Source organism: Equus asinus, chromosome 13, assembly GCF_041296235.1.
Source record: "Equus asinus isolate D_3611 breed Donkey chromosome 13, EquAss-T2T_v2, whole genome shotgun sequence".
Taxonomy (NCBI): domain Eukaryota; kingdom Metazoa; phylum Chordata; class Mammalia; order Perissodactyla; family Equidae; genus Equus; species Equus asinus.
In genome coordinates this window covers 57207848-57233391 of record NC_091802.1, presented here as the reverse complement: position 1 = coordinate 57233391, position 25544 = coordinate 57207848, and the positions used below count along the sequence as shown (strand labels likewise).

Sequence of the window (25544 nt, the reverse complement as noted above, 5' to 3'; positions counted from 1 at the left end):
CCAAGTGCCGCCATCCTCTCCAACGGCTCCGAGCCACAGACCCCGCGCTGGGACTCAGGGAAGGGCAACTGCCTCACACCTAAGGTCACTCACCATGTCACAGTGTATATAGAAATACAGGAATACTCTTGCTTCTGCACCACAATGTGACAGCAGGAAGGGAAAATAGAGATGTGCTAGTTTTTCCTCACTCCATTATACTCACAAAAATGGGCTAATTCCTTAAAAAATATAAATAACCAAAACCCAGTCAAGAAAAAACAGAAAATGAAATTGGTTCTATACATCATTAAATAAACTAAATTTAAGACTCAAAAATCTCCCTACAAGGAAAGACCTGCTATGCATCCCTGTGTGAAGAGTATCTAGTCAAACGGAGGCCAGAGACCCCAGCTCCCTTCCCTGCGCTCTCTGAGCCGCGCCTGCTCTCCAGTGTTGACGCCCACCAACAAAAGAACACGTGTCCACAAAACCTAAAGACAAAGACCAGAAAAAGCACGATTCTTCCAACTCAGTCCTCTTGGGAAGAGCCGCTGAAGAATCTGCCGGAGGAGGGCGCGTCGCAGAGGCGCACCTCGTGGGGGGCTCCCTTGAAGACGCTCGCAGACTGGTAGATGGTTTCTGTCCAGAGCTTGAGGTCTTCGTTTTCCAGCTCCTCCGCAGTCCTGTACAGCGACTTGGGAACCAGTCCGCCCTCGGGCACTTCACACTGGAAATGTAAACAGAGCAATCAAAGCCAGGCAAACACAAGCGATCCTCTGAAAACCAAACAGGCTGGCAAGCGCCACATCCTGATACGCTCGACTCCTTGGAGCTACTCAGAAAATGGAAAACACTAGCAATGTCATAAAATATCCTGTAGTACTTAGGAAAAGAATTTAAAAAAAACACTTAAATACATGTCTTGCTTTAAATAAATGAGAACAGGTTGAAGCTGACTGACCACAGAATTCACACTAATATGCACGAGGTACTGGACTCGACTACCAAAGCTGGTTTATATAAGAATTACAAGTATTTCTATCGCACTACAAAGCAGAAAGATTATGTTAAGAAAACAGTTTTATTCTCAGCAGCTACAGGCATTATTTTTAGTACATGCAATTATAGTCAAGAAATACAATCAACGATGAAAGCTTCGTGTCTATCCCAAGTCAAACAATTGGTCCATGTCAGCCAAACAATAAAGGAGAGCTTCTTTTGAATGTGTGCATGTCGTGAACTTCCTAACTGACTTCGCCGTAACGACTTAACATTAAAGAGTACGAACTCTAAAGCGCTCCCCACACCATCAGCCCCGGGAGGCGGCCGCAGAAAGAGAACACTCCAGCCATGGCTGGCAATGGAGCGCAAGCGTCACGTCACAGCGATGACGTCATGGTAGCAGACAGCAGACCGACACGTGGAAGGGAGGCCCCTCTTCAACACCAGCCTGCACAGTAGCACAAGAGAGCTGAGAAGAAGCCTCAGAGGCCAGAGTGTGGAGATCTCAATGAATTATGAGGCCTCTCAGCAGCAGGAATGCATCGCAGGGGTCAGTGCGTGACAATGCAGGCAGGATCTGCGGTGAGTCAGGTCTCCTGCTCCAGCTCAGCTTTTCAGGTCGTAAGTAGGAGGAGCAACCACATGGGAGCATTCCCTCATATAACACAAGTCACTGTGGGTTTCTCCAACCTTCCCTCACGGTTTAATCTCACCGGCACTTGGTAAGTTAGGGTCCTGTAATTTACTTGCTCCTTGCACTGCACTGTGATTACACCCGCAACTCGTCACAGCAGGACTGACGAACTGAGAGCTGAATTCAAATGCTGTTTAAATTCCTCTACCCATCCAGAAGATTCCTGAGAGCCCAATTCATTAGCTCAATACAGGAGTCACATCCAGTGCGTACACATCTCGAAAGGATAAGTTCATCTACCATGAAGGGTGACAGAGACCCTCTCTCAGGCAGGACCCAGCCATGTGATCACATGCCACCATGCTGCCTTCAGCTGTCACTGCAGCAGTCTCTCGGGCCTCTCCAGGCCTCGGCTTCCTTCACCCTCACGGCAGGCAGTCATGCTCTGGAGGTTGTAAGGCCCTCAAGGAGCTAAACTCCTCTGAACCCCTCACCATCAGTACCGGGGGTAGAAGTGGAGGCGTTGGCCTGATAAGCCAGCAACTCAAGGTATTAAAAACCCTAAATTACAGAAGGAGAACCAGTTCCCTTAATTTATCCTCATTAAAATGTTATCCTGATTTATTGTCGGGGGGGGGGGTCTTTTTAAGAATCAACTTGATTTTCTTTTTTAAGATTTTATTTTTTTCCTTTTTCTCCCCAAGGCCCCCTGGCACGTAGTTGTATATTCTTCGTTGTGGGTCCTTCTAGTTGTGGCATGTGGGATGCTGCCTCAGCGTGGTTTGATGAGCAGTGCCATGTCCACGCCCAGGATTCGAACCAACGAAACACTGGGCCGCCTGCAGCAGAGTGCGCGAACTTAACCACTCAGCCACGGGGCCAGCCCCAAGAATCAATTTGGTTTTTTTAATAGTGTTTTAAAAAAATGCACAGCTCCTCTACAACAGTTAAAAAATCTGATCCACACAAAGCTGAGTGAACAAAGCTGGCTGAAATTATATTAGATTCTGAGGCAAACTCTCGGTAGTATTTAACAATGAAGAAATGTGCACACTGGGGCTGGCCCCGTGGCCAAGGGGTTAAAGGTCGCGCGCTCTGCTTCAGTGGCCCAGGGTTTCGCAGATTCGGATCCTGGGCGTGGATCTAGCACCCTCACCAAGTCATGCTGGGGCGGCGTCCCGTGTAGCAGAGCTAGAAAGTACCTACGACTAGAATATACAACTACGTACTGGGGGGCTTTGGGGAGAAGAAGAAAAGAAAAGAAAAGAAAAGAAAAAAACTGGCAACAGATGTTAGCTCAGAGCCCATCTTAAAAAAAAAAGAAAAGAAATGTACATGTTATCAAAAATTATCTAAATGGTTCTATTTAGTTTCACCCTGGATCAGAGAGATGCCACCCAAAAAAACAAAAACAAAAGAAAAACAAATAATCCACACTAAAAGTTCTGAGAATATTCATGCAAACCGGCATCCACCTTTCCCAGCCTTTAGGCTGCCAAATGTGCAGCATGCAACTTGCCTAAACACATACCATGCACTCTCCGCCCAGGAAGTCTGGAATAACCTCTCTATCAATGTAATCCAGCAGGCCTCCAGGACCCTGGTAGTCATTTCCTGCATAAATCAGGAATTTCCTTCTGGTGTTGTCATCAATGAATGGACTAACCTGGAAGGAATCAGAAAAGACCATGTAGTCATATTAGCTTTGCTGTCTGATTTTCAAAGACTAAAATGACAATGTGATATTATGAGTGGGTGGGTAGGGGTGGGGGGAAGGGAATTGAGTTTGACACACTTGTTCTGTAAAGTCCATCTGCATGACATTAAGACACTCAGGAATTCTTTCTTCCCTTAAATGGTCTGAGAAATTTTCTATCTTTCCATGTTTATTTTGTTTTTTCCTAAGACTTAAAGTCATAAACACATGTTTATGAATGCATGCATGTCTGCCTTCCAAATGGCTACCAGTTACTGCGAAACAGCATCTGAACCCACCAGCGTCCAGAGGACAGGAAACACCCGGGGAGCCCGAAGGATGAGGAGGCGGCCCAGAGTCTCGGGGTAGTTGGCCTCCACCACCTCGATGATGCGCAGCAGGGCTTTGACGCCGGGCCTCCACAGGTGGCGCATGTTCAGCCCCTCCAGGTCCACCAGGCAGGTCCACGAACTGTGGGGGGCGCAGACCCGAGTGTGATTATTCAATGGACAGCAGAGTTGGCAAACTGTGTCCTACAGCTACTTTTTTTCTTTCTGATATTATAAAACAGTCATTTATATCCATTTCCAAAGACACCCGGTTTTTCAAATTACAGTGTTTCGAACTATACTTCTATCTACGTCTATAAAGCACAGGGGGTCAGTGTGGCAGGACCAATGCCTGGAATGTGAAAGCAATCAATGGCCAATCAACAGCGAATAAAAACCTCAGTCTGACAAACTCAGTGACCAGCAGATAAGGTGACATGCTGTCCCTGACATGCTGAGCCACCTCTACTGACCCAACAGGGCTCGGAGCGGGCAGTTTAATACGCAGTGTAACTGAACCAGAACAGGCTACTCCTCAATGAATATCTGAGTCAAGTGCCGCCTCAGGAGCTGTGAGCACAGCAGTGAGAACAGCTCAAGTCCCTGCCCTCAGGGAACTTTAGCGCCAGTTAACCGGCCACACCCGTCTCAGCGCAACCTCTGAAGCACTGCACGTTGTCAACAGTTCACCACAACTAGAGTGTGGTTTAGGAACACAGAATAGTTTTTTGCACCACGCCCTGCCCCCAAAAAGTCTGCGACCCTGGGCTCCCAAAGCCCCTGCAGACTAAGAGGGGACAGCAAGGCCACAGGCTGGGAATGCCAACACCGGGCAACTGTCCCTCACAACTGACCACAGACGATGTTTACCTTCTACCTTTTAGACCATGGAAAATAGTAAACTATTTAGATTTGGTCCTAAAAATCTAAAACTCAAATGAGATTTTGGTTCTGAAAATCAACTAGAAATATTTAACTCATATTCTCAATAAACTGAAGGAAAAACAAAGTCGCAAATCTACCTGATAGGCCGACCAAAGACTTTTGTATTTTCTTCACATCGTCTTAGCCCTTCTTCATTGATGGAGAGAACCTATGGATAAAAGGGCCATAAAAACCCCATGATTATTCAAAGAAGGTAACACTACCGTATCAAGCTATGAAAGCAGGTGACAACAATACAGCATATTTTAGGTAAGCATGTAAACTTTCTGACACATTCATGCACACAAGCAGACCACCGACGACGAAGATCTCACTCTCAAAGAGAATAAGCACTGATCTGTGCGGCAAAGGTGACAGCCACCTTGAGTGCCATCAGTTACGAGGAGGCCCCAGACGGGCAGGGACGGGATGGCCCGCTCACCTGTCTTCAGAAGGAGTGCACCTGGCATAGTCAGAGGTAAGTGACAGTTGGCTTGGGGAACAATTTCATGCTACATGTACCAGCCAAGAAAAAGGGCAGTCTTAGGACACTTGGAGGACGGCCAAAGGGAACCCTTTGATTTGGATTAACAAACCCTTCCCTACAGAAGCGGTCCATCCACATCTTTCTGTGCAAGTGTGCACACGTGTGGAAAAGTATGTGTGCACGTATGAACACAGTGGCAGGGGCTAACAATACCCGACAAAATGCCAAAGGGGCTATTTTAGGATAATGGGACACAGATGTGCCTTTTAAAGTCTTCGTTTTTAATTTAAGGATGATAGTCTTCTCTTCCTACCTGCCCCACTGTGGCAGCTGCAGTGGAAGCAGAGCGCCTGGGGCCAGGGAGACAGGGAAGGAGCACTTGTGACAGAGCAGGTGAAAGACGCTGAGAGGCTGCGTGGAGGCGGTGCGCAGAAAGAGCGCCCCTGGGGGGCCTGATCGGAGAAGCGCCTGAGGAGGAGTGGGGAGGAGGGCAGGGACCACCTCAGTGCGGGAGCAAGGGGAAAGATGACTCAGCATGAGCTCCCAAGTAGTCATCTTGACGGGACACGGATTTTTTGTCGATGCTTCCCCTTTGAAAAACCTTTTTATAACTTTTATGTACTCTTTCAAAATTTGTAAAACATATTTATGGATTTTCCTTTCTAGTTACAAAGGCAATAAGTGCTTGTTATGACAGGACAGCTGTAATATCCCAATCCCGTTGGCAGAGAAAAAAACCGCAAAGCCGAAAGGGAACACTTACATATCTGAGCAGGGCCTCCTCCCCGAGGGCTCTCACCAAGCCCTTGGTGTCCATCTGCCCCAGCCTGAGCACATAGAGGGGCCGGCCATCTGCAGGAGGCGAGGGAAAGGGTTAGCAGCACAGTTCTGACAAAGCCATGACTCAGAACCTTTCCAGGGAAACGTGTGCTCCCACATTCCACATGAGCTTCAAGCTTGTTCTTTTTTTTTTTTTTTTTTTTTTTTGCTGAGGAAGATTGGCCCTGAGTGACCATCTGTGCCAACCTTCCTCTATTTTGCATGTGGGTCGCTGCCACAGCATGGCTGCCATCAAGTGGTGCAGGTCCACACCCAGGAACCAAACCTGAGCCACCAAAGTGGAGTGCACTGAACTTAACTGCTAGGCCATGGGGCCGGCCCCAAGCTCTTTCCTTCTAACAAGCAGCAGCTGGTTTCTGTGGAGTGGGTGAAGGTGCAACATTTTTCTGCCCAATATTGTAAAAGAAAAACATAAGAGCCAGTGGACGGAGCAGCTCAGCAGGGGCGTTGAGCCAACTCTGCCGGGGCCGAGGGGAACCTCTGCCGGCTCTAGCCTGCACCGGCTGCGGGCAGTGCTGGGCTCAGCCTCCTCAATGAAACCAGCACAAGGCTGAGCAGAGCTCTGACTTTCCACAGCAGGGGAGCATGAGGACACCCACAGACACTTTTTCTATGAATACAAAGTACTTTTAAAATTTCATTTTTTAGGGGAAAAAACTTTTTTTTCATTTCATAGGTTTCCAAGAAGTTAATGTCAAGATTTTTTCAAAGCCAGCTTCCCTTAATTCCCACGCTAAGGATCAAGATAAATGAGGATTTTCTGGAAATCTTTACATCCATACCAGCCAGCATATGTTGGCCTACTTCTTGACAGCCCAGAGGTCGAATGGATGGAGCCTGAGAGGAACCTAACGCACTATGTAAACTCCGCCGTCACGGGCCAGCTACACTTAGAGAAAAAGATCTAGGTGGCCAGAGTGTACCCCTAGAGTCGCAGCTCCGAGACTCCTGCCACTCGGTGCCACAGGGAAGCAGCAGAGAGGAAAGGCACGATTATGCTCCCATGGGCTAAGACTTGTCTTCTGCTCTTCACGGAGGGTCAGTGCTGTCATCGTGACACAGGGGCCCAACAGTCACCTTGCGTTTATCACCTGCTGAACCTGACCTCCTAGGAGAATCTGGATCTAGACCTGTTCTACTTAAAGCAAAAAGGGTTTTGTGCTCCCAAATCTTGTTGAAAGGAAGATTTATAAAGAGTCTTTCCAAACATTTAATAAGATACATTTGTTAATGTCTTACTACTAAATTTTTTAATCTTTTGAGGGCTGGAAAGTGGAATAAATATATGCTTCTAGCAAAAGCTAATAAAGCTACAATTAATCTGATTAATCTGGAGAAGTGCATGAGATGCAGTCAGGGAGACAGACGAGCCAGAGCTGTTCAGTTCTGAAAGGACCTGCTCAGAGGCGGAAGGGGGCCCAGGATCTCTGCGGCCTCTCATTTGCGACTCCATTCCATCCACAGGGGAACTCTGGACAGGAGTGGCGAGGCCATCTCTGACAGGCAGGCTTTCCTGCACAGCGTCTGCGTGCGGCGCTCCGAGCAAACCCGCTCCCGCAGCTCACTCTGCACGTTAGTCCATCGCTGTTCCTCACTTAGGTTTGGCTTCCTCCCCAAAACAGAGCTGAAGCTCTTCACCGTTTGATGTAGAAAACCTGGCTACACGTCTTTACAGACACGTCGGGGTTCAAGTCACTACACAGTTCTTCGACCAGCACTGTGCGACTGAAAAAACTCTGCCTTCAAAGTTTCGTTTCTTAAGTAAGTCAAAACAAGCTCCATCTAATAAGAAAGAAGTGAAGTAACCTGCCCGAGGGCAGCGTGTGCTATGAGGAAGAAGCAAGCACAGTCTGCTCTGCAGGGCACTTCCCGGCGGGGTGTGGAGTGTGGCACTGGGGGGGTGACGAGACGAGGCATAGGTCAATTTGTTCAAGCTAGGAGATGGGAAGGACAATGCCCTCACGGAACCCCACTTAATTCTGAAGAAGGAGGTCTCTAAGCTTGTCTCGAATGCCACGTTCACACGGTACCTTTGTCGTGATGGTGCCAGCCACCCGCGTAGTAGTCCTGAAGGACCTGCGGAGGGTTCCAGGTGTCCAGAATGTAGTCCACCTGATGCTGCTTCCGCCAAGTCAAAGACTGACACATGACCTCTCTGGCTTTGTCGATGTTGAAGTCCCGGGCACGCAAGAACCGAAGAATATGCTCATCTTTCGGGATCTATTAAGAGAAAGAGATGTTTCTAAGCAATGCTAAAAGTTGCTAAGGGAAAAAAGCAAGTTACTAAGCGAGTAAGACTAAAACTTTAACTTCTTGTCAAAAGTGAGTTGCATTATACAACTTAAAACTAGCCGTTACCAGGAAAACCTCCCTTAACGCTTTAGAAAATCAGTATTAATCTAAATAATCTTTAGAGTATTCCGTTTTAGTTTCAATAGAGTGAAGGCATAATTTCTTCAACACCAAATGCTCCAATTCACTGTGCTGCTCTATGAGTTTTTATGATGCGCACTTTTCTGTACACGTTACACTTAAATAAAGAAAATGCAGAGAAGTGCAGCTGGTTTGGTGGCAGTGGTGATGTTGCTAACAGTCAGGAACTGTCTCCAGATCTCGCTATCAGCAGGATCTGGATCTCCGAATCCACAGGTCGGCTTCCCCGAGTAAAAACAAGGCCAAGACCATGTCTAAGTCCCATCTGGACCAGCTGTCTTCCTCACGGCCACAGGCTCACTAACACATGCCGCTGGGCCACGGGAGATGAGGAGAGAGTGGCAGATGGAACCAGCTCACTACCCCACTCCTGCAGAAATAACTCGAGCACCGAGCATGCATCATCCTCACTCAGAAAGGACTCCGTTATACAGAAGTGGTTAAGAAAGTGGGTTCTGGAACCAAACGGCCCCACCACTCACCAGGTATAAGACCTTGGGCATGTTACTCAACTTTTCCATGCCTCAGTTTACTCGTGTGTACCACAGCGGTAACAAAAATAGCACCCACCTCACTGGGCTGTTGGGAGCATTTAATAAAGAGCTTGAAACAATGTCTAGTACATGGCAAGTGCACAAGAAATGATAACTATTATTACAGTGGCTGTTTTCTCAATAATTGATACTAACAGTCCTTGGACAGTTGCACTGTAGTAACTAACAGCGACACAAGGAGACAGCAGGCCAACAACAGGCAAGGCCCAGCTTCCCTTTACTCAGTGATACCAGTAACAAGCTAGACACAGGAATCTGCCTCTGCTCGCTTTCAGTCCCCCATTAGGATGAGGCTTATTACAAAAATCTAATTCTTTATGATGCTAAAATTTACCAAAAACCTCAGAATCAAAGCTCAAACATTTCTAATCTCTACGTATCTGTGAACTCTTTCCAAATCTTCTGAAAATTACAATGGATGAATACTTGGAACATACTGTTGCTGTGTAAATTGACATGTAATTGTTTTAAGTGAGGCTATTCTCTGTAAAACCCAGAAAAATACAGCTAATTACACAGAGAAAGGCCACAGGGGACTCGCATGCCACACAATGACACAAAGTCAAGGACTTCACACTCCCAGCTACGGCTGCTGGGAGCACTGACTCTCAGTAACTACGGCCGGAGTCAGGGGTGCAGGGTTTCCCAGACAGCGTCCATACACGCGAGGCGCCAACTCTCACCTTCCCCTTGTGGGTTTCCTGGAGCCACTGGCGGAGCCGGATCAGGCAGCTCTCCTGCAGCGGGGTCAAGTCACCCAGGTATCTCTTAATGTAGTCCGCATCCAGTTTGTCTGGAACATAAGTCACGTGAAACCGTTTACAACCAAGGACACTGGAACTTGAAGCATTCCGCAGTCCTGCCCGGCGCAGCTCACGTGTGGCCCTGGAGTCTCAGAGGCGAATGAAACCGCAGGGACGGCAGATTCAAACCAGCCGCCAGGGAGAAGCTCAGCGCCAGTCTCTAAAATCAAACCAGTGACCAGGCCACAGTAAACTTGCTGCTTCAACGACCTCTCCCCGATTACCATCGGGCCACTTCCAGCTGCAAATCTCAATAGTAGTCACAATAGTAACAGATACTGACTGACTTTTAATTCAAAGTTACATAAAGAGGCCTTACATGATCTAAAACCATGAAATAAAACAAACAAGTGGATCTAACCTTATTACGAACAGAGCCACTGTGTTCAAGAATATAACAAATCTTTTTCAAGACACGGTAACATAAACTGGAAGAATGTGATAAATTAAGTACAGCAAAGAAAAATTCATGATGTGAAAAATAAAACGCATCCTCAGTCCAATTAAAATATCTGCCATCTGCCACCTCTTGAAAGCTAACAAATGGCATAGTTCAGCCGCAGAGAAGAATGTATGGGAAGATAAATACTGATGGTTTAACAAAACTTCTGAGTGGTAGAATTCTCTGTGTTTTCTTATTTTTCTGCCTTCTGAACTTGGTACAATGGGCAATACTCTTAGAAATAACAAAGTTGTGTGTGTGTGTGTGTGTGTAACACACATGAAAGGCAGCAAAGCACAGTGGCTGAAAGCAGAAACTGGAGCCAGCGGCACAGGCTTAATCCCAGCCCTGCCACCTACTAGCTATATGACTCTATCTATGCAAGTTACTCAATTTCTCATGTTAACTCATGTATAAAATGAGAATAATCACCACGTTCTACCTAAAAGGAACCACTATTAAGTGACCCAATATTCATCAAGTGCTTGGCACACAGTAAGCAGCGAAAGTGATGACAACATAATTGTTAAAAGGACTAGCTGCTAATTTACATTCACTAAAGACGTCAACTAAAATAAATGAAAAATATTTCCTCATCTAAGTAAAGGCATAACTGGATGTAACTCATCCTGCCCATTAAAAAAGAAAATTCTAAGTTTCTTCATTCTAAGAAAAAAGATAAAATGAGTGTGGTACATAAACTAGAGGAAAAGGGACAGTAACGAGACCCGTTTTTTTTACTTAACATCTAAACATCCTCAGGAAACAAGGACAGTAGAGTAAGCAGAGTGGAAACGACTCCACGTAACCCACTGGTCTTGCTCTCAGACCCACCATCAGGGGTGCCCGCCGCGGGCTCAGGCACCCCACTCGGGTGACCGGGGGTCTCACTGCTCAGCCCTTCCTTTAGAGCAGCGTCTGGGACGACAGCTGACGCCACTGCTTGTTTCTTGCACGACGCAGATGTCTCTGAAGAGGGAGCAATGGAAGGTGGTGTCCAACGGGGCACAAACGTTACGCCTTCTTCTTCCAACTGACGAAGATAGTATTCAATTATTTCCTTTCCCTTTAAAACAAAACCAGTTTCAAGGTTAGTATATACTCAACATTCAAACTATTCATGCTTCATGGGTTTTTAAAACACTAATAAAAACTGAATTGCTATGGAATAAATAGGAAAAAGAAAACCCAAAAGCCTTTGTTTTTTGTTTTACATAATTATTCTACTTCTTCTCCAGAGGTCTAGGAAATACATCTAAAGAGAGGGAACTTTTTACACGACTAATTAAAAGCACTGATTTACCACACCTGTACTCAGTATGTGCTTTGTGCCTCAATCCAAATTCTTTCCAATACCATTTAAAACAAGCCTTCAAAAAAAGCACTCCATAATGCCATACTGATACATTTCAAAACCAAAATTCCACAACAATGAGTAGCAGCATAAACACGAGAAAGTAAGTTTCCATGGATGATGAAGCTAACCACCCAAGGGCTGGGGAGCCCTGAGAGATGAACTGGCTGGCACCTCTCCAGCACCGCACTACCTCCCACCAGCAGACCCTGAGCTGGCACCCGGGGGTGCTGTAAGCCCCCTGCTCCTGCCTCCCTGCAACTTTGACCTTTCCCAGCACTGCCAAGCAGAGAAGGCCACAGCCAGAGGCTACACACTCCTCCCGACCTCCCCTGGCAACCAGCACTGCCTGAATCCCCACCTATCCTTTCCACTCCCTGGGATGTAAGTCACGGGGAAAAGTCTTATTCCTCTTCAAGAAATGACTGGGAGCCCTGAAGAACCCATTCTCAGCCTTCTGAAAAGACTGCCAGCTCAGGTCATCTGAAACTCCTGCCCACCCTTTTCCATAAAATTCCAAGGCAGACTCACTTTTTTAATGTTGCTGGTATACTGCTTCATAGCAATTTTTTCCACTGTACTTTCAAAACCAAAGAAAGATTTAATATCTAAACTTGCAGACTGTTCAAAACAGGTCCAATCTTCATTTTCCGGGTGAACCTGCAGATGAATGAGAAAGCATTCCTTTAACTATACTGACACTGGAGAATATCATTTGTCTGCTCCTCAATCAACTGGTAACCAGAAAAAACACTTATTTTACTAATAATGTTATTACCATGAAAACACCAGATGGAAAAATTACACAGGTTCAAAATCATGAAGAACCAAGTAATATTTCTAAAATATCCCAAAAATGACTATTAAAAGGAGAGCTTCCTTTTCATTCTTGGTTCATTCATTCATTCACCATATTTACTGAGCAGTATTCTCCACCATGAATAAAACAAAGATCCTTGCCTTGTGAAGCTTATAGTCTAGCAAGGAGAGATAGACAACTAGCCATAAACATAACAAGTAATAAATTATATCGTTGTCAGAAGCTAAGTGCTATGGAAAAAAGAAAAGCTAGAGAACAATTCAAAGGATTAGAGGGCAGGCTGCAGAATGAAGCAGGGTGTTCCGGGCTGGCTTCATGAAGAAAGGGAGAGCTGAGCAAAGCCTGAAGGAGGTGAGGGCGGGAGTCAAGCTGAGACCTGGTGACAACGTGATCCTGGCCGAGGGAGCCCCTGGAGCAAAGGGCCTCAGGGGAAGCCTGGCCGCGAGATGCAGGAACAGCAAGAAGGTGGGCGGCTTGTGCACAAGGAAGCAGGACAGCTGAGGCATGATTAAGAGGCAACGCAGGGCCCTGTAAGCCACTGTAAGGCTTCTGGGCTTTCCCTTTGAGTGAAAGGCAGAGACACGGCAGGTTTTTGAGCCCAGAAAAAGTATGACATGGTCTGACACATTTAAATGGATCACTGTGGATTCAGTGTCGAGGATATACTGTAGGAGGGGAAAGGTAGAAGCCGAGTCTATTAGGTTATTCTAATAATCTGGTAGGAGAAGTCCTGAAACAGGGTGGTAAGCAGTGAGGATGGTGGGGCAGAAAGATATACTCGGCTCTCATCTTAGATGTACACAGTATCTTGGGTCCTTCAATATATATCTCTAAAGTGTTAGAGTGGGGCCAGAAAACATGCAGCATATTAAAGTAATGTTAACAAATAAATCAAGGCATCACTTGGCTACCGTGACGGCTCCAACAATGCAATCTGTTCTGCAGTAAACCACACCTACTACCCTACGGATCCCACTAATCGGAAACAAACGACAATATTTGAGGAAGAACTGCCCTCTAAGGCAAAGAAATGCACTGTTTAAAGAGATGGCCAAACAATTCTTGGAAGCTGTACGTTCGCATGCTCACGGGCCTCCCGCGGCCTGCTGGATTACTCACGGTGTAGCAGCAATGCTCGTTAATGATGACTCGATTAGAAAACGTTTCATTGTGGGCCTCAATGTGCAAAGTACGTTCTCGGTAATTCAGTGAGTTTTTCTGGACAAAGTAAACATAATCAACTCCTGCAATCTTTAAAAAAGAAATAAAGAGAAAAAGGGTTGATTAATAACACCCAATGGCAACAGAAGCTGCAAGCATCAATTCACTTTGGTTTTGGGGATTGCCTCCAAAATGTGCTTTCCAGTTACCTTTTTCAACAGTCTAGGTGCATCTATATCCAGTTTGCAGCGCCTTTCTATGACATGAATAGCCCCATCTTCACTCTTGAATTCACTCACAGTGTCACTGTCCACAAACATCGGAATCAAAGGACACGTAGGGAACCTCCTTTCATAGGCCTGTGAACCAATTTTTAGAAAGAGGAATTGAACAAAGATGCAACCTGAACAGTTTGTCATTGATAATCCCCCTGGAACAGAATTATCTCTTAAGACATGTCAACATGTTACATCACGGCTATCTCTGTCTTTATAGCGTAAGCTTTCATTGAAAAAGAAATTCGATGTTCATGGATTGGAAGACCCAACATAGTAAAGATGTCAATTCTCTCTATATGGATATAGAGGTTTAACATAATATCAAAATCCAAGCAAAACTTTTTTGTATCTATAAACAAGGTTATTTGAAAATTTATATGGAAAGGCAAAAGAACTAAAATAGCTAACACAACTTCGAAAAAGAAGAGTGAAGAGGGAGGAGTCACTCTATCCAGTAGTGAGGGTTACTTTACAGCTACAGCAATCAACACTGTGCGGGAGAAGGAGAGACACAGATCCATGGACAGAGCAGAGAGCCATAAATTGACCCACGCAAAGATGCACAATTGATTTTTGACAAAGACGCAAAAGCAATTCAATGGAGGAAGAATAGCCTCTTCAAGAAATATTACTGAAGAAACTGCTCGTCCATGGGTAAAAAATGGACCGTGACCAAAATCCCACACTTCATATAAAAATTAACCCAAAATGGATCACAGACAAATATTTTTGTAACATTCTTGAAATGACAAAATTATAGAAATGGTGAACAGATTAGCGGTTACCACGGGTTAAGGAAGGGGTGGGGGCAGGAGGAAAGTAGGGGTGGCTATAACAGGGCAACAAGAGAGACACTCCAGAACTGTTCAATATCTTGACAGCATCAATGTCGATATCCTGGTTGTGATGAGGTGCCATACTTTCCCAAGACGCTACCATCGGGGGAAAACGGATAAAGAACACATGGGAACGCTCCGTATTATTCCTTGTGAATAACATTTTATTAACATATTGTGAATCTACAATTATCTTAAAATAAAAAACTTAAAAAAAGACTTGCTAGAGAATTCATCAAACTTTTAGAAAATGCATTTGGGCACTAGATCTAGTTTACTCTGCAGCAACTGTGAAGATTACTGAACTAATTTCTGGATTCGCATTCAAGCCTATGTGATCCGATGGCTCACAGGTGCATGTGAAGAGGAAACCCCAGGACACAGCACGACAAGTGTCTGGGCTGGAAGAAAGAACCTGAAGAAGGAAGCCCAGGGCATGCTTCCAAGTTCTGCCCTCGGTGTAAGGAGACGATGCCCATGCTGGACAGACAGACGCCACTCCTCTACTAGGGTGTACTAAAGATGGGGGGACGGGAACTCCGACTTCCCCTCTTAAATTAATCATAACCAAACATACATTCAAGGCAGAAATTTATGGTGTTAAAAAGATCAGTGAAAATGGCCCAGACTGCTCTGATTTTACCTCTAACGAGGTGCAAGCAGTTTCAGAGTACCATCACACTAAGAAACCCTGCCTTTCCTGGAGAAGTTTCCTGATGTTCCCCTTGAAAGGTCTGACCATCTGAAGATAAGTAATACTCAAACCACAAGAGCTGCCATGGAAGAGCCCAGAAGGCACCAGAACAACATACTAATTCCTCCACTCAGGATTCTCACTACCATTCCATTCCATTCCATTCCAAGTCATTCTCAGTTTTCTGGTATGTATCTCACTCTCTCGCCATCACATTACAAGGTTACATTAATCTGAAAAATTTATGCTGTGCTCCTGCTATATATATATTTATAAGGTACCGGGCAAGGCAATATGGGAGGGAGGGAGGAAGGGGAAGATGAATCAGACAGTTCAGGAAGGAAAGTCAGGGAAATACGCGAGAGTGTCCTACTATACAGGCTTAAGGAGAGAGAGAACACACTCAGCTTGGAGGCAGGGCGGTTTGGAAGGGCTTCATGGGAAAGCAGGCATTCACCCGAGGCCTCAAGGAGTGGGGAAATCTGTTTGTAGTCAGTGATGAGGGGAGAGGACTTCCGGGAAAGAGAACCCAGGACTGTGACTGTGAGGAAACCTCGGGGTGCGAGCAGGGACCCACAGCTTACCGTAGGGCAGGGAAATGGCAGCCTGCAGTGGCACTGTGACAAGGCATGTCCCTGCTGAGCACCGACCATGTAGCCAGGCCCCAAGGGCGTGGAGAACCAAGACCAACAGAAGGCCCTGCCCTCCTGGAGCTGACCTATTCAGCAGGCGGATGGGGACGAAGGGAACTCCGCCCTGTGACTGGAGTCACGTTTTCAGAAAATTCCTCTTAGAGTAATGCACAGGATGGTCTGGAAGGGAGGCAAAGCCCACATGTGGAACAATTCTATTTGCTTTTAAACGTTTTTACTTGGGAGTTGAAAATATACTTTTCATGTTTATCTACTCCCCTCAAATATACTCTGAATCCAATTACTGCTATAATCTTGCTAAACCACACAATATTTGTCTCAATGCATTTTATAATAAACACTTAAGAAGTTTATTTAACTGCTCAGATCATACCACAGATAAGTCTCAGTGAGGCCCTAAAATTTGTTAGCATTAAATACTGCACAAGTGAACAATTCTAGACAAAAAAGACTATCATTTGCTCTACACACTGACACCGGAAAACATCGAAACTGACTTTTAAATTGTACTATGTTAAAAAAAAAAACTGGCTTTGTACATTCCAGCAGTATGAAGCGCCAAGACATTGAGAATACAAGGGCTTCAAACAAAACAGTTTTTTTTAAGTCACACAAAGGGTAGAGTAAGCACTCAACAGGAAACAATCTCAGCTAGGGTCTCTCCCATTTAAGTACCTATTAGGTCATTTTCAAAATACCCACAACGTCCTTTTAATTCTTGAAATAGAGTTGTCAGCTTAAGGCATTACCCGCACAGCCTAGCCTTGAATTTAGAACAGAGTGAAAACTTTCCATTCCCTGTAAAGTGATCCGCCCACGCAGACTCCCATTTGCACAGACGTTCACTGTCACCTTGGGAGGCCCCAACCACTTGGCGTTTACGGTATCCAGGCTAACGAGCAACTAACAGGGAATCATATGTTCTTCTCTAAAGCTCTGTTGGTCTAACAGTGGTGAGTAAGCATCGACCTTTTTCCCTCCACGTCCCCTTCTCCTCTGCCACCTGCCACCACAGGCATCACTCAGCCACAGGGCAGAGACCAAGTCCTACTTCTCTTTGTATCCACAGGAGAATAAGGACCTTATCCAATGTCTAAAACAAAGCTGCCATTCAATACACATTTTTTGAATTATGGAATAAAAGCTTACTAAATAAACCAATGAATCCAACTTTTTCTTTCTGCGCTCACTTACCTCGGCCTGTCTTTCAGAGATGGGTAGCAGTTAAAGAATTCTGCATACTGTTAGCACACAAAACTCTAACTTTCTGGAGGGTTACAGAAAAGGAAGACTGCAAAAAGTTGACATAACTCTAGTCTCTGAAATTGTTTATAAATACCATACCATAGTTTTCCAGCATGAACTACAACCTATAAAGTTTCTACAGTCTCTGAAACACAGACACATTCCAATTTTATTAAAAACACTGATACATGTCCTAGCTCTATCCATAAGAAGGGCCTAGAAGCAATGACACCTCAGTATCAAGGAGCAAACTTGGCATCCAGATCTTGGTTTCTAAATACCATTCCCTACTAAAAAGGAATCCATGCTCCTTGGAGAAATGGCTGATTACAAGTCTGGAGCAAGGAAAGGTCAAGAGGAGTCTGAAGCATTCTCACCAGAAGTCAAGGAAGTGCTCAGTGACTGATGCGGACATGTCAAAAGAACATAGGAGGGGTTGGTCCGGTGGCGCGGCAGTTAACCACACGTGTTCCACATCGGCAGCCCGGGTTTGCCGGTTCGGATTCCGGGTGCAGACATGGCACTGCTTGGCAAACCGTGCTGTGGTAGGCTTCCCACATATAAAGTAGAGAAAGATGGGCATGCATGTTAGCTCAGGGCCAGTCTTCCTCAGCAAAAAGAGGATTGGCAGATGTTAGCTCAGTGCTAATCTTCCCCCCCCCCAAAAAAAAAGAACATAGGAACCAGCCTGAAGGGGTTCCACTTGCCAATTCTGGGATAATCTGAGCACCAGAAGGAAAAAGGATGTTAAAGCATAATAAACCATACAGTGATACTCAAGAAAAATGGGCAGGGGAGGAAATTTTACAGAAAAACATCACCTAATAACGACAAGAAGGAAGGACAGGCTTAGAAAATCACCGTTCTGCAAGCATGAAGTACAATGACCAGTCCAGGCAAGGATCATCAGTGGATGCTATTGAAAGGTGGCTGCTGGAAGAGATATCACAGCCTTAAATAGATTACTGCAGATTATTAGTTACAAAGGGACAAAGGTGCCTTTATAACGGGAAGATCTAGTAGTCATCAAATGGTTAATCAAATGACGGAACTCAGGACCAAAAATGGGACAATCTGACAATCTGACGTGACGCAATGGAAGCATACACAACTATGCAGTCCTCATAACAAAAACTGTGAAGCTGAAGTTAAGCACAAAGAAACAATCAGACAAATCCAAATTATGGAACATTCTACAAAACAAACAAGCTGGACTCAAAAAAGAAAAAACGTCAGTGTCTTGAAAGATGAACCAAAAAAGCAGGGAACTGTCTAGAGTAAAGGCAACTAAAGAGACAGGACTATCAAATGCAATGCTGCATGAGCTCTTGGATTAGAATAAAAAGAGCTCTAAAGAATATTTAAGGAAATGTGACCACGCATTACACACTAAATATTATTCTCTCAGTGTTAAATTTCTTGGGTATGATAATGATAGTTATGTAGGAGAATATCTATTCTTAGGCAATACATACTTCAGTATTTAGGGCAAAAGTGTTATGATATATGCAGCTTACTTTTAAATGGTTCTGCAAAAAAAATGGTGTGTGTGTGTGTGAAAGAGATAAAGCAAATTTGTTAATTTATCTAGGTGAAATGTATACAGTTGCGTTCACTACACTTTATCAACTTTTTTAAAAATGGAAATTTCTCAAAAGCAGCAGCTGGGAAAAATATTAGTATTTCCTACTAGTTACTAAGGTAACTTTGGCGGGAAAAGTCCCCATGTAAACTAATAGTGCTTTTACACATAACTGATTAAATACGACATTGTCACATTTTACACACGAAAACTAATACAAATTTTAGGTTTGCCCAAAGCTCTGGCCCCAGTTTGTGGCCAGGTATGCAACGGGGACCCGCGCCTTCTCAGAGGGGCTTCCTGCCCAGCTCCAGCTCACCGCAGCTCAGAGGAGATGCGGGCCCAGAGAGCGCAAGCTTCTGGTTTTTCAAGAGAAGCCAGCAATCTGGATTTTTATGTGAAGTGGCCCTATTTTTAAAACCCTGTTTGAGCTGAAGAGCCCACATTAGCAAGCCTTCAATTTTTATCTCTACACCAAGAAATCTCTATGAGAGAACTGAGGAAGACCCGCGTTTCAACCCTCACCAGGTTCAAATCACTGTCAGAAGAGCAGCAGCAATTTCCAAAGGTCTGCTTATTTTTTTGCAAACTATCTGCAATATTATCAAGTCATTTCCTAATCATATTCAACATTTATCAAATACAAACATCAAGAAAGACTGAATGAAATTAACTCTTCCAGAAGTAATTTCTTCAGCGAGATAGAAATGTTCTTTGATGTCTCTTCTTAAAAGGAAAAATTACTTTTGCAAGAGAAATAACCATGTGATCATTTGTTCCTTCTTTTTATTTAACACAGCAAGTGTTTCCATAATGAGAACAAAATAAGGGCCTCATCCACTTGCCCCAAGAAGAAAGCTCCTTCCGGGTAGCTCAGTTTCCTCCACCTCCTCACACCCGCTCCTCCTCCACCTCCTCACACCCCCTCCTCCTCCACCTCCTCACACCCCCTCCTCCTCCACTTCCTCACACCCGCTCCTCCTCCTCCACCTCCTCACACCCGCTCCTCCTCCACCTCCTCACACCCGCTCCTCCTCCACCTCCTCACACCCCCCCTCCTCCACCTCCTCACACCACCTGCTCCTCCTCCACCTCCTCACACCCGCTCCTCCTCCACCTCCTCACACCCACTCCTCCTCCACCTCCTCACACCCGCTCCTCCTCCTCCACCTCCTCACACCCGCTCCTCCTCCTCCACCTCCTCACACCCGCTCCTCCTCTACCTCCTCACACCCGCTCCTCCTCCACCTCCTCACACCCGCTCCTCCTCTTCCAAAAGGGGTTTCGGAGCCTGCAATTTGGGAGCTTGGCCACAGGACTTTCAATTTTTAACCAACCTTTGAACGCAATTTTGACATATTAAAAGCTTGCACTGTGCTAAAGAAAACCACATTTTAGTGAAGACATTTCAACTGGAGAATTAATGAGCTTAACACTGCATTCTGTCAGGAAAACCCATTTAAAAGAAATTCCATTTAAAGAACTTACCTTTAAATTGAACCACGTTCATATCTAATTTCTCCAACAAACTAAGCCAGTTGCTTTCTGTATAGCCAGTTGGATAATCTATGGCACTAGACACAACCATCAAACTCACTTATAAACAGACCTGGTTATGTCCTGGAAGAATCAGTAAGTGTTTTCTTAAACTAACCATGGCTTAAGTCTCTCTTAGAAGTTGACAGTGCTCAAAGGAATAAATATACAACATATCAAGAAAATGTGGCATACTGGTTAAAGTCCCTCAGAGTTACAATTCTGTAGCTCATTGACTATCAAAATAACAGCTATATATGGAAGGCCTGCGTATACAGGCACTATGCTAAGACCCTAGAGAGCACAAAAGCGGAAGACAAGGAACGGGGCTTATTTAGAGGTGAGACATACAAACATATAACTGTGTACAACCACAGAAAAGAAGACTGAGGGAGGAGGTGACAAATTGCAAATGAACTGTGTTGGCAATCAAATTGCTTAAGAGATTCAGGGGAAATCACTTCAGGCTGAGGTGGTCACAGCAGGCCTCGCTGAGGGCACGCGTCTGCACGGGTCCGCAGGGGCGCAGCTTTAGAGCAGCAACACAGGGAGAAGGGCGCGCTCCTCGAGGGAGAAGCTGGCAAGCCACAAGGCAGCAAAGCATGCACAACTCCAGACGAGTCCTTCAGACCCGCTTAGAACGTCAGTTCACTCAGCAGCCGGCTCCAGCACGGGAGGTGGCTCCAGGAACAGCTTCGAGCATCACGGTCTGCTGCTGACCCTCAGAAGCATATAAAGCCCTAAGCTAATTCTAGATATTAAAAGTGACAACACGCCGGGGAGCCTGGGGGCCCCGACACTGCCTTTATCACCATTCAGTCCTCTGCGGGCTCTCACGCTCCACCTCCACTACTACTGAACTTGCTTCTATTCAGTCCATTAGAAACCGAGTTCCAAATCACATGCTATTTGTGAATACATGTGTTCCTGCTTAATAAGGTATTTATAAAACTACAATGTGAAGATTTGAGCCCTCTCAAAGAAAAGTTACAATCTAGTTAAGTCATGATGCACTTTATTCATCCAAGTACTTACTGACCACCCATCAGATGAGCTGTTTTCAAACTAGTACAAGGCTGGGAGCAAACTAACAGCAGCAGAACGGCACGCACGATTGTACTGGGGAAGGGCTGTATTCAAACCAGTCATTTCTCTCAATCACCAGTCTTCAGTTAGACCAAAATATTAAGTCATAACAACAGGCTGGAACATCCACTAAGACCAAACAAGAAAATATAATGATTATATTAAAACTAAAAAGAAATATGTAGGGGGCGGCCCAGTGGCGCAGTGGTTAAGTTCCCACGTTCCGCTTCGGCGGCCCGGGGGTTCGCCGGTTCAGAGCCCAGGTGCAGACATGGCACTGCTTGGCAAGTCATGCTGTGGCGGGCATCCCACATATAAAGTAGAGGAAGATGGGCACGGATATTAGCTCAGGGCCAGCCTTCCTCAGCAAAAAGAGGAGGATTGGCAGCAGATGTTAGCTCAGGGTTAATCTTCCTCAAAAAAGAAAAAAAGCGAAAAAAAATCCCCCCCAAAAATACATAAAAATTTGATATACCCTAAGCCATTTCCCTCTAAAACCAAACATATCTGAATTTTATTTAAATTTAAATTACAAATTTCATCTTAGAAAACCTCAAATTCCATGGTCCTGATAACACCCTTTTTCCAGAGGTAATATTTAGTCTGGAAAAGCTGTGAGACCTAAGGAAAGGGCATCTGAGAGAATGATGAGAGAATGATGACAGATGATGAAGCTGGCCAATCAGAGGTTCCCTTCTTTTCTAGGACCTTCTCATTAAATAGGATTATGATGAACACTGTGGAAGGCACAATTATAGTTGAAAGAACAGATGGTAAATGTGTTGCTCATACACCATACACCAAAACATTTGCAATTCCAAACATTTTAGATATTTTTTACCAGGAACACATTCTTTTTACCATCCCTCTCTCCTAACACCCACTCTCACAGTTAGCACACAAAGCTATAAACCAGCTATATTTACTTTTGATAAAGGAGTCATTTCAATATATACTACTCTAACAACAGAGAGGGACTGGGCAAACATCAGCTAAGAAACGTGAGGAATTCTGCATCAATATATCACAGTTTCTTTCATTCATATATCCACTCCTTTGCTCCAAGAGTTCTAGACATGAAATATTTTTGCTAAAGGATAAAAGAAACTTCAGAATTTCTTCTAGACTCCACATATTTTCTCTTAGGAAAACAGCACATGGACTCAGGCATTTGTGCCAACGGGGTGTTGGGCCTGCATCAAAGAAAGGTCACTACATCCAATGACAATCTGTGTACTCCGCCCTTCAGCCCACACTGGACTCCACCTTTACTACCTGCTCTTGAACTGACCTTCCAATGACGTTAGCAGGCAACCGTGACACAATTCTAAAGGACCTCGTAAAAATTACCCACATCATTAAAAGACTTCACACGTAAAAAGTTTGATTTATCCATACTACGATATTTTTTAAGTGTCAAAAAAAATACCCCACACAGTAGTAGGGTTTTTTCTGACCTCTTAAAATAATTCAGGTTAGTGATACTCAAACTATACTTGACCCTATTCCAAAAGGCAGGGTTCTTGCAGATCTGAATGAGAAGTGGGATGGAAGTGCTCTGAACCCAAATTACTGACAACGATCTCCTCTTAAAGAACAACACAAATTGGTACTAAATACAGTTCTCTCCATTTTAAGATTTTCTACTACAAATTTTCCTAACCCTTTGGTTCCTAGAAACAAGTGCTAGTACATGAGCCTCCCCCCCCCAAAAATCAGTAAGTAAAGGAACAAAGGAGTGGGTACAAAGGAGCAGCAGGCAAATATGGCAAAGGACTGGGACACCCCCTATAGAGCATAATGTGGCGTGCCCTCCGATCCGGCACTCTCCCCACAGAGGACAGCGTACTTGTGTTTGTGGCTTACACTGCACATCTGACAGTCATGTGTCCTGCTCACAAATGGTTCCTGGTTCACAGGAGAGGAATGACTATCAATCTTTCACAACACTCAGCAAAGAGCACCATGGCCCCACAGTATTCAAACCATTGCTATAAGGACAAAAGACACAGGAAAACAAAGAATTACGCATAGAAGAAAAATTCAGTAGTCCCCTCCTGTCTGAAGGGGTACGTTCCAGACCCCCAGTGGCTGCCTGAAGTAACACCAAATCCTATATATACTGTGTTTTTTCCTATACAGACATACCTATGATAAAGTTAATTTATAAATTAGGCACAGTAAGAGATTAACAATAACTAATAATAAGATAGTTACCATAGATCTTAGCAACCTCAGCATACGATCATTTTTCTTTCCTTATTAAGTCAAGAACTTTCACCTGTTCACTTAAAAGCAGCACATTCCCGCTTCTCCCTGGCAGATCCGAATTGCCAGCATCACTACTCTTGCACATTGGGACCACTATTAAGCAAAATAAGGGTTACATGAACACAAGCACTGTGACACAGCGACAGTCAGTCTGACAACCAAGGCTGCTAAGTAACTGACAGGAGGGCAGGACACACAGTGAGATCTGCTGGACAAAGGGACGACTTGTGTCCTGGGCAGGACGGAGCAGGATGGCTCGAGACCTCATCACACTACTCAGAAGGGTGGGCAATGTAACTTATAAATTGTTCATTTCTGGAATTTCCACTTAATATTTTCAGACCACAGTTGAAACTTCAGAACGTGAAACCGCAGATAAGGGGGACTTATCACCTAAAACTACTAAAAATGGGCTTGTTTCCTACCATTCGGATCTTGCTTTAGCTGTAATTTCTAACAGAGCAGCTGCAGGTTGCTCCTGGTTAAAGACGAATGGACGCCATTCCTTCTCTCCTTGCTGAACCTAACACGGACACAACCAACTGTACAGCTAAAGCCTTGATTTAGCAAGGGCTTCTAGAATATGATATCTTACAGTACTTGTCTTCCTCTTCAAGAATTTCTAGGCAAGATCACCTGGAAACTTTTGTTAACACAATCTAACAGACTGACATAGAGTTACTGAGCTTTCAAATAAAATTCAAAGCATAATCTAGTCTGTCTGATTAACTGCATCTTCTGCATTTGAGTTCAGATTAGAAAACTAAGGCCCACACTTGCTCAGGAGTGCTACGTTTCTGAAAGATCTCAAGATTGACATCTCAGACAAAGCCGAAGGGGGCCTAGGCTGGGGGGGGGGGCTTGCAGTTTGTTTATTGTCTTGAAGATAATCATTGATGACATTTTCTTTTTTTTTGGAGAAAGATTAGCCCTGAGCTAAGATCTGCTGCCAATCCTCCTCTTTTTGCTGAGGAAGACTGGCCCTGAGCTAACATCCATGCCCATCCTCCTCTACTTTATATGTGGGACGCCTACCATAGCATGGTTTGACAAGCGGTGCATAGGTCCAAACCCAGGATCCAAACTGGCAAACCCTGGGTCACTGAAGTGGAACGTGCAAACTTAACCGCTGCGTCCCTGGCCAACCCCGATGACATTTCTGACTGGCTTATTTGGGGACACTTGTCCTGAAGCACTGCTGCATGGCACTCTGTTGGAGGTTTCCAAATTTCAGTTAACAGCACCCTTGGTATCTCAGTAACTTTCACAGTGTCCCAAGGCTAAAAGAAATACCATTTATTAAATTATTAGGTCCAAACAACTTAAAAAGCATTTGTGTCCTGGGGCCGGCCCAGTGGCCAAGTGGTTAAGTTCGTGAGCTCCACTTCAGCAGCCCAGGGTTTCGCCAGTTCGGATCCTGGGCGCAGACATGGCACCGCTCATCAAGCCATGCTGAGGCGGCGTCCCACATAGTAGAGTCAGAAGGACCTACAACTACAATATGCAACTATGTACTTGGGGGCTTTGGGGAGAAGGAAGGAAGGGAGGGAGGGAGGGAGGGAGGGAGGGAGGAAGGAAGGAAGGAAGGAAGGAAGGAAGGAAGGAAGGAAGGAAGGAAAAAGATTGGCGGCAGATGTTAACTCAGGTGCCAATCTTTAAAAAGAAAAATTAAAAATATCCTACCACACTGTGGTGCTCCAGGGCACCTCAGAACACAGGTTAGGAACTGTGGCTCCAAGTGTTTTAAATTTTATCCATTTAGTCACAAATTCCTTTGCCTAAAGAGGCATTATTCAAAATCTACACAAATGAGCTTCAATCCAATTAATCACCCTATATTATCAAACTTTCTATCAAATACAAACCAGTGTTCTAGTAAGTTCTAATTTTTGCATAAAGAGC

The 25544-nt window shown here is 44.8% G+C and overlaps 1 protein-coding gene across 3 annotated transcripts in view; it reads right to left on the bottom strand.

Annotated features, from left to right (window-relative positions):
• The window catches only part of SEC14L1 (SEC14 like lipid binding 1), a 54347-nt gene that overhangs the window by 5940 nt on the left and 22863 nt on the right, over nucleotides 1–25544 (bottom strand). For all 3 annotated transcript variants that reach the window (XM_044744604.2, XM_070483695.1, XM_070483696.1), the window contains 11 exons: nucleotides 13671–13820; nucleotides 13420–13551; nucleotides 12012–12140; nucleotides 10961–11192; nucleotides 9565–9674; nucleotides 7925–8114; nucleotides 5818–5906; nucleotides 4666–4736; nucleotides 3614–3785; nucleotides 3150–3284; nucleotides 575–709 (listed from right to left, as the gene is read on the bottom strand). In XM_044744604.2, coding sequence (XP_044600539.1) covers nucleotides 575–709; nucleotides 3150–3284; nucleotides 3614–3785; nucleotides 4666–4736; nucleotides 5818–5906; nucleotides 7925–8114; nucleotides 9565–9674; nucleotides 10961–11192; nucleotides 12012–12140; nucleotides 13420–13551; nucleotides 13671–13820 — 1545 coding nt within the window. The remainder of the gene's footprint in view (nucleotides 1–574; nucleotides 710–3149; nucleotides 3285–3613; nucleotides 3786–4665; nucleotides 4737–5817; nucleotides 5907–7924; nucleotides 8115–9564; nucleotides 9675–10960; nucleotides 11193–12011; nucleotides 12141–13419; nucleotides 13552–13670; nucleotides 13821–25544) is intronic.